Source organism: Montipora capricornis, chromosome 1, assembly GCF_036669925.1.
Source record: "Montipora capricornis isolate CH-2021 chromosome 1, ASM3666992v2, whole genome shotgun sequence".
NCBI classification, from domain to species: domain Eukaryota; kingdom Metazoa; phylum Cnidaria; class Anthozoa; order Scleractinia; family Acroporidae; genus Montipora; species Montipora capricornis.
This window is the reverse complement of record NC_090883.1, coordinates 53,282,035-53,294,534: the sequence shown is the minus strand read 5'-3', so window position 1 is coordinate 53,294,534 and position 12,500 is coordinate 53,282,035. Positions and strand designations below refer to the sequence as shown.

The 12,500-nt window shown below is 36.6% G+C and overlaps 3 protein-coding genes across 4 annotated transcripts in view; 2 read left to right on the top strand and 1 right to left on the bottom strand.

Annotated features, from left to right (window-relative positions):
* The window catches only part of LOC138050135 (uncharacterized), a 347,595-nt gene that overhangs the window by 181,038 nt on the left and 154,057 nt on the right, over positions 1 to 12,500 (top strand). The window lies entirely within an intron of this gene.
* LOC138049696 (uncharacterized) overlaps positions 1 to 12,500 on the top strand; it is an 18,755-nt gene that overhangs the window by 996 nt on the left and 5,259 nt on the right. Inside the window, exons 2-3 of the mRNA XM_068896103.1 lie at positions 1,520 to 1,586; positions 2,534 to 2,617. Coding sequence (XP_068752204.1) covers positions 1,520 to 1,586; positions 2,534 to 2,617 — 151 coding nt within the window. The remainder of the gene's footprint in view (positions 1 to 1,519; positions 1,587 to 2,533; positions 2,618 to 12,500) is intronic.
* The window catches only part of LOC138048490 (uncharacterized), a 7,238-nt gene continuing 607 nt past the window's right edge, over positions 5,870 to 12,500 (bottom strand). The window contains exons 1-7 of one of the 2 annotated variants that reach the window (XM_068894676.1): positions 12,204 to 12,500; positions 9,840 to 9,965; positions 9,226 to 9,322; positions 8,223 to 8,284; positions 7,927 to 7,970; positions 7,567 to 7,814; positions 5,870 to 7,215 (exon numbers count right to left, since the gene is read on the bottom strand). The exon at positions 12,204 to 12,500 is cut by the window's right edge and continues 607 nt beyond it. In XM_068894676.1, the coding sequence (XP_068750777.1) occupies positions 6,877 to 7,215; positions 7,567 to 7,814; positions 7,927 to 7,970; positions 8,223 to 8,266 (675 nt within the window). In that variant the 5' untranslated portion in view covers positions 8,267 to 8,284; positions 9,226 to 9,322; positions 9,840 to 9,965; positions 12,204 to 12,500 and the 3' untranslated portion in view covers positions 5,870 to 6,876. Of the gene's footprint in view, positions 7,216 to 7,566; positions 7,815 to 7,926; positions 7,971 to 8,222; positions 8,285 to 9,225; positions 9,323 to 9,839; positions 11,422 to 12,203 lie in introns of those variants that run through there. The other variant, XM_068894683.1, reaches the window with a different exon arrangement.

Genomic DNA, 12,500 nt, shown 5'->3' with positions numbered 1-12,500 from the left:
TTAGTTGTTGATTTCAGCTTACAGTGTCCCCAATTAGCTAGTGCTCCAGCGCTAGAACACAAGACACTTACGAGAGCTCAAACCAGTTTTAAAGCTTTCAACAAACTGTACTTTTTGGAAGTATTGAATCTACCAAACTTTTTCCCTTCATGGTTATGTTATGATGCCATATGAAACACCGATAGATCCTTAACAAGATGCATTCATTATTGTGAGGTAACGGGTTACCATGGCAGCAAAAGAGCCGTCTGAAAACAGCCTATATTTTGTCTTTAAACGCATATATCTCAAAAACGAACTCAGTGGTCCTCATTTTTTATTGCTGGAGAGTGATTAGCACGCTAGGTTAAAACTTTCTGCAAAGTTTTAAAAAATTATCTTGAGCAAATATATAGCCACCTTCACAATTGAAAATTTTTAAGGTGGCTCTGAATCCGCTCCAGAGAAGTTTTTCTAAACTTAAAATGGGGTCACCGAAATCGTTTTTGAGATATAAGCACTTAAACACCAAGTATAGGGAGTTTTTAGATGATTCTTTTGTTGCCATGTTAATTTATTACGTCACATTAATGTGTGCATCTCGTTAATCAAGTATTGGTGTTTCATATGGTAGCATAACATTGCCATTGAGTGAAACAGTGTATCTTTCTATTAAATTAAAATTAATTAGAGGGCGCAACGGCGCGCCCTGACCACAACGAAATAATTTCATTGGCCATCATATCTAAAGTATAGTGTTTAGGCCCCCTTTTCGGCCCAAGGTTATCATTTTTGTAAAGGTTTGGGTTGTTTGAGCTACTGTACCCTTCACCCCTTAACTCACTAAACGTCCAGCTAAATGATGAAGCAAATGATATGAAGCTAAGTACTCCTCGAAGAGCCGTCCTCCAACCCTTTTTCACATTACTCACACCCCCCTTAATGTAACCAATCTCATTTCCATACCAATTTTACTCCCCATGCTTCTAGTCTGGTAACCTCTGCTCCCCTTCCTTCCCTCAGTAAAATTGATGCTAAGATGGAATCAATGTGTGGTTGCTTCACTGCGAGATTTGAACAACCTTGCTCAGTTTTCTTGCAATATTTTAAGCCTCTTTGCACTCATTCTCCTTAAATGTTGATTTTAAAACGAACGGCTAGAAAGAGATGCAAATGTGATTGAGGATCTACTCATTGCATACCTCGGAGAATAGGTTATGAAAGACACTTGTGTTTCTTGCTGGCCGGGGATATCACTTCTCAACGTTCACGGCAAATCTCAAACTCTTGCTTGTCAGAAGAGCATGAAAATTCTGTTTTTGTAATTTGTTTTTGTCATTTGGAAAGTTGCTTGATAACTTTGGATAACTGGCCGGTAAAAAATGACCTACAATTAAACATGCAAAATGCATTTTTCGGCCAGACTTTAGCTGTTTGCCACCCACGGTAAATAAAGCGATGCCTTATATCTCAAATACCGAATAATAAGGAACGTAAATGCTAAATTAATCTCAACATATTTCTTGGAATGGTTTTCCAGAGCAGTGTTGGAGGCTAGCCTGCATAACAGGCGCTATTTCTTTGCGAATCTCAGGGGCAATTACGAGGTAAGCGCGAATCACATCTTTCCTCGCATATGATCCACGCTCGCCTCGTAATAGTACGGTGTCCCACAAGGGACATTCTGCAAATTAAAGAGTTGCTGCAAATAAAATAAAGTTGCTGCATATTTAAAATAGTTGCTACAAATTAACCCTAACCCTAACCCTAACCCTAAACCCTAACCCTAAACCCTAAACCTAACCCTAACCCTAACCCTAACCCTAACTCTAACACAGGTCATTGTTTTACCAATACAGAAACACCCCTAACTGTTTACAAATGCCAACATTAGGCCTAATTAAGCCTAAGGTTATCTTTAATTGATGGATGTTAAGGATACTTTCTGTATTGTTAAAGCAGTGCGCGCGCATTCTTTTGATGTTTTAATTTGCAGCAACATTCTTTTAATTTGCAGCAACTTTATTTTATTTGCAACAACTCCCTCGTCGGCTACCGTAAGATTACCCTCGCTTGCTTAAAAATCGCAACAAAGTAACACCTGTTTTGAAGGCTATGTTAGCGCAGTGGTGAGGAAACTGGCCTCTAACAATGTGGCCCAGGTTCGATGTTTGTTGGTTCTCATCTACTCTGCTTTCTTAGATTTTCTTCGGGTACTTAGGTTTTCCCCTGGAGTCAAAACCAACATTTGATTTGAACAGACTTAACTATTTGAGTGTAATGTGAAGTGCTAGTTTCCTACCCATGTGAACCATGTGAGCGTTAGCCCTACTAATGGAAATGGGCCCACACAAGGACAGAGAAAAACTCTGACCAAAGTAATTACTTTGGTTTTGGTTTTACGACACTCAATTGAAGCTCGCTTTAAAGTTTATTATTATTAATGTTAGTACTTCGTAAGAAAAATTATTTATGACATTATTGGCCAATTTAAATGGAATTACCCTTTTTTGTTATCAAAAACATGAATCTAAAGCACTCTTTCTTTCCACAGACCGAAATAATCCGTTCTGATGAAATACTTGATGGTCACCTAACCATGAAGGAAGTGTGCAGAATATACGGTCTTTATTCCAAGGTAAGTGGGAGATGGTTTGACCTTTTAGTGATACCTTCGATAAGATGAGGCTCAAAGTTTGTGAAACTGCGTAGAAAATGCTAAGGGAATTGCACAATTATGGAGAATGTAATATCAGTGGTATAAATTGGAGATTTACATTTAATGACGTGCATTCTTTTGTTAAGCGTCCTACACTATATAATGAGTGCCATATTACATTTGTGGGAAGATTTCTGTGCCTAATTTATTCTGCATAATTATGCCATTCAGCTCAGGATCATAAAATCATGACTCACGGCTATGTCCAGAGCCAGTTTCAATCGGACCCGAAACCACTTCTTTAGGGAGTTTCTGGGAAGTCCGAGACTTGACTGACATAAAACTCTTTGTATGTTCAAAACCCACAATAACGTCTTTCTTTTCAAGAGGCAGCCGATTTCAGTACTTCTAAGACTATTAGCGAAAAGAGGAAGAGATGAAATTTTGTGGCAAATGGCTCTTGTAAATTTGTGTTTTGTTAACAATCAAAACTATATACAGATCACTTCTGTCTTGGTATTTACAGCCAAGGCGAGAGTTTTCAGAAGGAAAAAAAAGTTAAGATAATAACTATTCAAGGGATAAAGGATAAGCAAATGTTTATTGGGATGCGCGGATACTAAGCTTCGTGCAATTCGCCGACCGGAAAATCGTATTCTGATTGGCTGAGGAAATCTGACATCATTAAAACCGAGTACTACTTGTTACAACACATAATTTTTTAAGTTGGCATTTTCTGAAGTAAGGCAATTTTGGTAAACCAAGTAATCTAAATTGGCGTTATTTGCCAATGTCAAGAACGTTGGCTGATATAAGCATCTTAGTCTCAATTTTTAACCACGGTACGGGACACTTAACGATAACGAAAACTTTATTCATGAAATCGTGGTTATCAATTTAACACCACGTGAAATGAAACCACTATCGAAAAGAAACTTCACAATTTTTTAACTTTCCACCAGCAGATCTAAAGATATTGCTATGAACAGGTATGGATAAAATTATACCATACTTTAACTATTTACAATACCACTAACAGATGTATAGAAATTTCCATGAACAGGTCTGGATGATATATCAACCCATACTTTAAACCTTTTACCACATCACTAGCAGTTTTATAGAAATTTCCATGAACAGGTCTATATAAAATATGGTCCTATACTTCAGCTATTTACCACATCACTACCAGCTTATGGAAATTTCCATAAACAGGTCTGGATAAAATATGATTCTAAACTTTAACTTTTTATCACATCACTACGAGATTTATAGAAATTTCCATGAACAGCTATGGATAAAAAGATCCCATACTTTAACCATTTACAACATCACTAACAGATCTATGGAAATTTCCATGAACAGGTCTGGATAAGCACTAACAGCATTGTGGAAATTTCCATAAACAGGCCTGGATAAAATATGATCCCATATGTAAACTTTTAACCACATCACTCGTAGATCTATGGAAATTTCCATGAACAGGTCTGGATAAAATATGATCCCATACTTAAACTTTTACCCACATCACTAGCAGATCTATGGAAATTTCCATGAACAGGCCTGGATAAAATATGATCCCATACATGTATTTTAACTTTTTGCCACATGACTAAAAGTTTCATGGAAATTTCCATGAACAGGTCTGGATAAAATATGATCCCATACTTTAGCTTTTTGCCACATGACTAACAGATTTATGGAAATTTCCATAAACAGGCCTGAATAAAATAAGATCCCATATGTAAACTTTTAACCACATCACTAGCAGATCTATGGAAATTTCCATGAACAGGTCTGGATAAAATATGATCCATACTTTAGCGTTTTGCCACATCACTAACAGCTTTATGGAAATTTCCATAAAAAGGCATGGATAAGATGTGATCCCATATTTAAACTTTTAACCACATCACTAGCAGATCTATGGGAATTTCCATGAACAGGTCTGGATAAAATATGATCCCATACTTTAGCTTTTTGCCACATCACTAACAGCTTTATGGAAATTTCCATAAACAGGCATGGATAAGATATGATCCCATATTTAAACTTTTAACCACATCACTAGCAGAACTATGGGAATTTCCATGAACAGGTCTGGATAAAATATGATCCCATACTTTAGCGTTTTGCCACATCGCTAACAGCTTTATGGAAATTTCCATAAACAGGCATGGATAAGATATGATCCCATATTTAAACTTTTAACCACATCACTAGCAGATCTATGGGAATTTCCATGAACAGGTCTGGATAAAATATGATCCCATATTAAGCTGTTTGCCACATCACTAACAGCTTTATGGAAATTTCCATAAACAGGCATGGATAAGATATGATCCCATATTTAAACTTTTAACCACATCACTAGCAGATCTATGGGAATTTCCATGAACAGGTCTGGATAAAATATGATCCCATATTAAGCTGTTTGCCACATCACTAACAGCTTTATGGAAATTTCCATAAACAGGCCTGGATAAGATATGATCCCATATTTAAACTTTTAACCACATCACTTGCAGATCTATGGAAATTTCCATGAACAGGTCTGGATAAAATATGATCCCATATTTAAGCTTTTTGCCACATCACTAACAGCTTTATGGAAATTTCCATAAACAGGCCTGGAGAAGATATATAAGATCCCATATTTAAACTTCTAACCACATCACTAACAGTTTTATGGACATTTCCATGAACAGGTCTGGATAAAATATGATCCCATACTTTAGCTTTCTGCCACATGACTAACAGATGTAAGGAAATTTCCATAAACAGGCCTGGATAAAATATGATCCCATATGTAAACTTTTAACCACATCACTAGCAGATCTATGGAAATTTCCATGAACAGGTCTGGATAAAATATGATCCCACACTTTAGCTTTCTGCCACATGACTAACAGACTTATGGAAATTTCCATAAACAGGCCTGGATAAAATATGATCCCATATGTAAAGTTTTAACCACATCACTAGCAGATCTATGGAAATTTCCATGAACAGGTCTGGATAAAATATGATCCCATACTTTAGCTTTCTGCCACATGACTAACAGATTTATGGAAATTTCCATAAACAGGCCTGGATAAAATATGATCCCATATGTAAACTTTTAACCACATCACTAGCAGATCTATGGAAATTTCCATGAACAGGTCTGGATAAAATATGATCCCACACTTTAGCTTTTTGCCACATCGCTAACAGCTTTATGGAAATTTCCATAAACAGGTCTGGATAAAATATGATTCTAAACTTTAACTTTTTATCACATCACTACGAGATTTATAGAAAATTTCCATGAACAGCTATGGATAAAAAGATCCCATACTTTAACCATTTACAACATCACTAACAGATCTATGGAAATTTCCATGAACAGGTCTGGATAAGCACTAACAGCATTGTGGAAAATTCCATAAACAGGCCTGGATAAGGCCTAGTTGAAATATGATCCCAGACGTAAACTTTTTACCACATCCCTAGCACATCTATGGAAACTTTCATGAATAGGTCTGGATAAAATATGATCCAGTAGTTAAGCTTTTTACCACATAAGTAACAGCTTCATGTGAATTTCCATGGACAGACCAGCTGGATAAAATAAATGATCGCATTCTACTTTAGCTTCTTACTTCATCACTGGCAGATCTACAGAATTACCCTATTGTTTAAGTGCCACCGTAACTATGACCAAAAAATCACTTCCTTTTTTTCTTCAGATTTTGAAAGTGTGATTGCTCAACACTTGACTGGCAAAATTTTAAGGTCTGTTATCCAAAGGCTGTTTACTTTGAGTGAAGTTTTGGATTTCAGTCTGCCATTACTCACGTTTCAAACTGACTGATTGGACCTGTGAGGGTTCGATCTAGGGAAAAGTGATGTCATTTACTCACTAGCTTAAAATTTCAGCGTGTAAACAGAAAACACAAGTTTAAAAGTCTGAAAGCCTGAAACTCCTGTGCTGCATATTAATTCAGCGGCATACACATGCATTGCATTCTTAAACTACATGTATTGAGTCTTTGACATCATTTTCTCCTCAATCTTGCCAGGTCCCTCAAGAAGTTAAAGTTAGTAATGGTGGACCATTAAACAAGAAAATTCCAGTTGAAATACAGTTTAACAGGTGTCTTTTTGAAATCAAGGCTTAAAACTTGGTTTTTGGTCACAGTAGCACTTTAAGGAACATGACCACATGAATAATTCATAGATAATCTGATCTACATCTAATTTTTTTGTAACTCCTTGTATTTTCTTCTTAAATACTGTGCTGCCTCTTTTTTCAGTTTCCCATTTTCATCAAAGTCAATATCAAAGTATATTACGCTTTCCTTTGGAATCTGAATGGATGTCCAGCCATGCCAAGGCACCCATTTTGTCTTGTAGCCACCCTTTAGCCACTGCACAGTAAAGGAGGTATTGTCAATCTGTTGTACTTCTGCTAGATGGAGAGGCTTGTAGTTTCCATCTAGGTTGACAGCAACAATGCTAGCTGGTACTACTCCTTCATAACTATCCACCATCACTACATCTGGTTGTGGTCTTCTGTATACTCCACCATACACCTAAATGCAAAAAAACAAAATGAAGAAATCACACAACAACTTTCTTATACCCCATTCACACCAACAACTAGACATGCTAAATTAACCTGGATTAAACAAACTGAAAATCAGCCATAGAAAAATGTAACACCTCCTTTTACATGAGATTTGGGTGAGTTTGAATAAATGCTTTGACCTGTGCTAAATTTGTAGTTGACAGAAATCAGTATACATACATGATTTAAAAGAAAACACTTTGAAAGCATGACTTGTTTAACTAAACATCTTCAAAACAGTCTTGGTTAAGGTTTGGTGTGAATGGGGCATTAATTTTAATCAAGCAATTGCATCTTTTTACACCTTATGGTTTACCTCTCGTACTGGGGCAACTTGATTTCTGACCATGTTATCGACATCTACTGGAACCACCTCAGGTTTCTGTCCCAAAAATCCTAGGCCATTGTCACCCGACTCAGGTAGTTTTTGTTTCTCCCTCAAGTTTGCTTTCCTAGCAAGTATATCTTGCAATGGCCAACTTGCTGCCCTATCTTTCTGACTCCACTTTGCATTCTCAGCTGATAGGAGAGTACTCCACTCTGTTTTGTGCTCTTCTGAAAATTCTGCAAATTAATGCATACAGATCAGTAACTACTCTAAAAGAAGTTCTTCATAAAGAGACAAAATGCACAAGTGCTCCTCTAATCACATTGAAATACCGTACACATACTGTACCTGAAAAGGTTCTTGTGTCTTGCTTAACGAGGCATTCTGAAAGCCTGTAAGAGAAAAATGCACTGTAAATTAACTGGCATGTAACAACATTGAGGAATTAAGGGCATGTGCTAAAGCGTGAAGCAACAAAAGCAAAACCACCAAAATGAAATGGCCAAAAAGAGTGAAACCACTGATTCTATAAAAGGTCAAATGGAATATAAACATTAATCCTTGTGTACATTATTTATCACAATGCAACAGCCAAAACAATAATTATTAAACAGAATTTTGTGCACTGCAAAGACATCTCTTACTTGTTAAACATCTGGTCAACAGCTTCATGTGTATGTCCCACCATTAAAAAATTCAGTTTCACCTGCAAAATTTAAAAGAGGGTTACATGGGTGCATGGATGGCACAGTGGTGAGTCAGAGCACTCACATCCCACCAATGTGGCCTGGGTTCGATTCCCTGACTTGGCATCATATTTATGTTGAGTTTGTTGGTTCTCTGCTCTGCACTGAGAGGTTTTTCTCCGGGTACTCCAGTTTTCCTCTCCTCAAAAACCAACATTTGATCTGATTTGCATTACAGTGTCCCCAATTAATGCTCCAGCACTAGAACGACTAGACACTTATTTAAATTAGGGCGACTTAGAAATAACATGTTCAAGAATAAGAATACGTACAGTGATGATAAAAACTTTAATTTTAGAGCGCTTCGAATCACCAAGGACAACAAAAATATCTTTAAAAAAGCATTTTGGCAGCTATCTGACAATTTTAATGTGAATCTCCGTAAAAACGAAGGATTTCTAACTTATATTCCATGTATTCCTATTCTGGAATACGGTCAATCGAACGCACCCTTAAGTTGCTTTCATTTCCTTTCCTTTAATTAATATGCATATAATTATAACTGGCTTCTACCAGTACACTAAACTCCTAAGGCAGAGAGGATCAAATTCCTTATTTGACTCAATAAATTTTCAGTGTTACTCAATTTACCTTCACAAAAATATCAAGCATAACTAGGACAACAAGGAAGTTTAGAACAAACTGGTTTTTCCCTCCAGCAATTATCCATTTGGAGGAACAGGGTGTCAGGCAAGTCCTCCCCCATGCTTTGCAACTCCAATAATAGAATATTTATGGTGAGATTTGAATCATGGGGATACTGGAATAGGTCAAAATAGCCCTTCGGTTGTCTGCCATGGTTTAACACACCAGTGAAGTGAGTTCTAAGCTTTCTTGCACTGGCATAGGCATGTGCTGTAACACTAAAATTTACTATGAGGCGTGGAAGGAGAAGCTTTACCTGTCAGTGATCCATGCCATCTTGCGCAATACAAGCATACTCGTGTGGGTACTGTTTTGCCTTCTCCCTGTGGTGTTAGTACAGTTTCCTTTCTCTCCTGTGACAAAATAGATAGAAATACTTAGCTAAATTTATGAATTCATGTGAGGGATGCAAAAAATTACTAGATAATCTAATTTTGGCATCCCTGTGGTGTGTGTTTTGCAAAGAATTGATTGACATAATTTTATACCCTTATAAGGGTATTATGTCAACCAATTCTTTGCAAAAAACACAACAAAGATCAGATATCTATGCAATTGGCTGAAGCAGTTCACATGAACATCAATAATTGACTGTTTGGATGACTGTACTATGACTACCTGTGACAATTAATATTTACCACCCATACATGTACATCTATCCAGCTGGCATGGTTTGAAAGCATAGTTTATTCAAGTCAGAAAAAAAAATTATCAACTGTTATCATGACAGGGTTTATGTACATACATGTACATGTATCTGTTGAAACACACTGTTACCCTTTGCATGCATTACGGATATCAACAGATATCAGTATCACATATATTTTCTATAAGAGGTCACAAAATGCAATGACTGTTTGCATAACTTACATTTGCAGGTCATTGTGGAAATCAAACAGTTTGTCCAAGTACTTTCGCACATCCCTGTCTCTTGCTTTTCGCTTTTCCTCAGTCACACAATATTGTGCAGTAATCACACCTGGTAAAACGGTTAACCTACAATAACAATAATAATTATTAAAATAAGGATATATCAGCAAATCCAAATTACCAAGAAACTGAAACTCCATTTTGGAAAAAAAAGCATACATTGTAGTCTACATGTACATGTAAACAGCCGACTTAAGTTAATGGCTATTATCGATATCTACGTTGTCTTTCAACCTTAATTTTCATCTTAATTTTTGAACATCTTTCAACAAGTGGGATGTGTGGGGGAGACAACTAAGCCTACTGCATAGTGATGACCTTTCTTGTGTTCTAGATCAGTGTTTGACACTAACACTTGCCTGATTGCTCAGGGCAAGCGAATATATCCATGGGTAAGTGAAACAACTCTAAGACTCGCCAAAAAGGGCAATCAGAATTTTTGGTCAACTAATATTTTGCAGAAGGATTTGATTTGCAACTAAGAAAGTGACTAGTAATATGACATAGTCACCGCAAACATGATAAAATATATATATATATATATATATATATATATATATATAACTAATAATAATTGTTGTTTCACATGGTTTCATAACATTGCTGTGACATGATAACAGCTAGTTTGTTATGTCAATCTTTCTCATAACAAGGTCTCTTGATAGTGCAACATCCAGAATCTTTAACTACAATAAAACCAGACGAATACATGTAATTCCAATAAGGTTATTCAAAACTGGTTATCCAAAACTGGTTATCCAGTGGAAGTTATTACGCCTGCTTAATATGCAAAAATTAATGCTGCATTCACATACCGGTACCTACTAAAACAAGGAATGACATACAATGATCTACAACGATCTACAATGAGCTACTGTAATGACCTACAATGATATACAATGACCTACAGTGATCTACAATGACCTACAATGAGCTACAATGAGGTATATTATAAGCTAAAATCACCTTATAAAGACCAACAATGAGCTACAACAAGAGCCCTTCAATGGCATACAATGAGCTACAATGACCTAAAATGATCTACAATAACCTACTGTCAGTGATCTACAATGACCCACAATGAGCTACAATGACCTACTTAAATGGCTTATAAGATTTCAAAGAGAAAGACAAAAGAGGATCAGGGTGAAGAGTTTGGTGAGTGGAAAACATCCCTTGTGCGTTGTCACACAACGCTTTTAGTCCATTGCATGGCAGCCCAAATGACGACAGCAATCACGCACATGGCCTGAGAAATGACCGCCGGAAATACGTCTGCGTTCACAGTCTACCTTGAAGGCAGAAACAAACTGTGAAAAGACCCTTGCATGGTTTTCCTTTGTTTTAAAGCTTAAATGAAAATGTGCAAAAATCAAGGCTTCGCTTGGCAACGATAAAATCTTAATTAGAGCAGGAAAAAATGAAGAGAAGATTATAAATAAATTATATAATTCTTGCCATGATGTTTTCTTTAGTTCAGAGTGCACAATGAAAATTTTAAACTTGCTCAGCAACGAGGTTATGATTGGTTCAAAGTGCAGAGTGCAATGTTTTTAACCTTTATAATGCAAACATGCTGCAGTGCCCTCAGAGCTGCAAATTACACGTATCTTTTATTTTAGCTCATTACAGGTCATTGTAGGTCATTGTAGATCACTGTATGTCATTGTAGCTCTTTGTAGGTCATTGTAGACCACTGTAGGTCATTGTAGACCATTGTAGGTCATTGTAGTTGCTCATTGTAGGTCATTGCACATGTACATGTAGGTCATTCCTTGTTTTTGTAACTATGGCTGCATTCAACACCGATGGAATCTGTACATATCTTTTTACTGAAGAATTTCAAAAAACATATCATAATTATGGTGTTTGAGCTGTGAACTAAACAAAAACTCCAGACAGAGTTGATCTTCCCGACTATGTTTGGAAATTTGGATTCATGGAAGCCAAAACGCAGTTTGGGGCTTTAAGTGCTGTAAGGTTTAAGATTCCGCAGTAAGGGGGGTGGCTCTTCACTACCAAACTGTTGCTACATTATGAACCCCTTCAAATAGTCATTTTTCGGGTCCCTTTAACTCTACAGTTATCCTTTCTTATCAAGTGTGTTTTTTCTCTGGTTCGACTCACAACATCATTTGGTAAATCACATCTAAAAACTCAGCTAGTTAACTATGATTGTTCTTACCAAATTTTTAACGCAACAGTATGATTACATTCTAACACAAAATCTGTAGCATGGATTTTACAAGAAATTACCTCTCCGAAAAAATGATGATGTCATTATAAGGCCCACCTTTGACTTACCTTTATATCAGTTCCATTTTTTGTCCAAATAGAAATTCCATGCTACAGTTTACAAAAAATGATGGGACAGTTCCCATCTAATGAAAGAACCACCTCTTTCTTTTTCTGGGAGCTTTTACCTGTTTTTCACTGAAACACAGATCAGAGGTCTGGCACTAGTTGCGCATGTGCCATCTGAATGAAGTGATGTCAGATTGCCATTGAAGAAGTTACTTCGCAACACTTTTGCAGGGCTCTTCGATTAATTAAAGAGCTTCCTTAAAAACCATTGTCTTTCTGAAGTTAAGTACCGCCCCC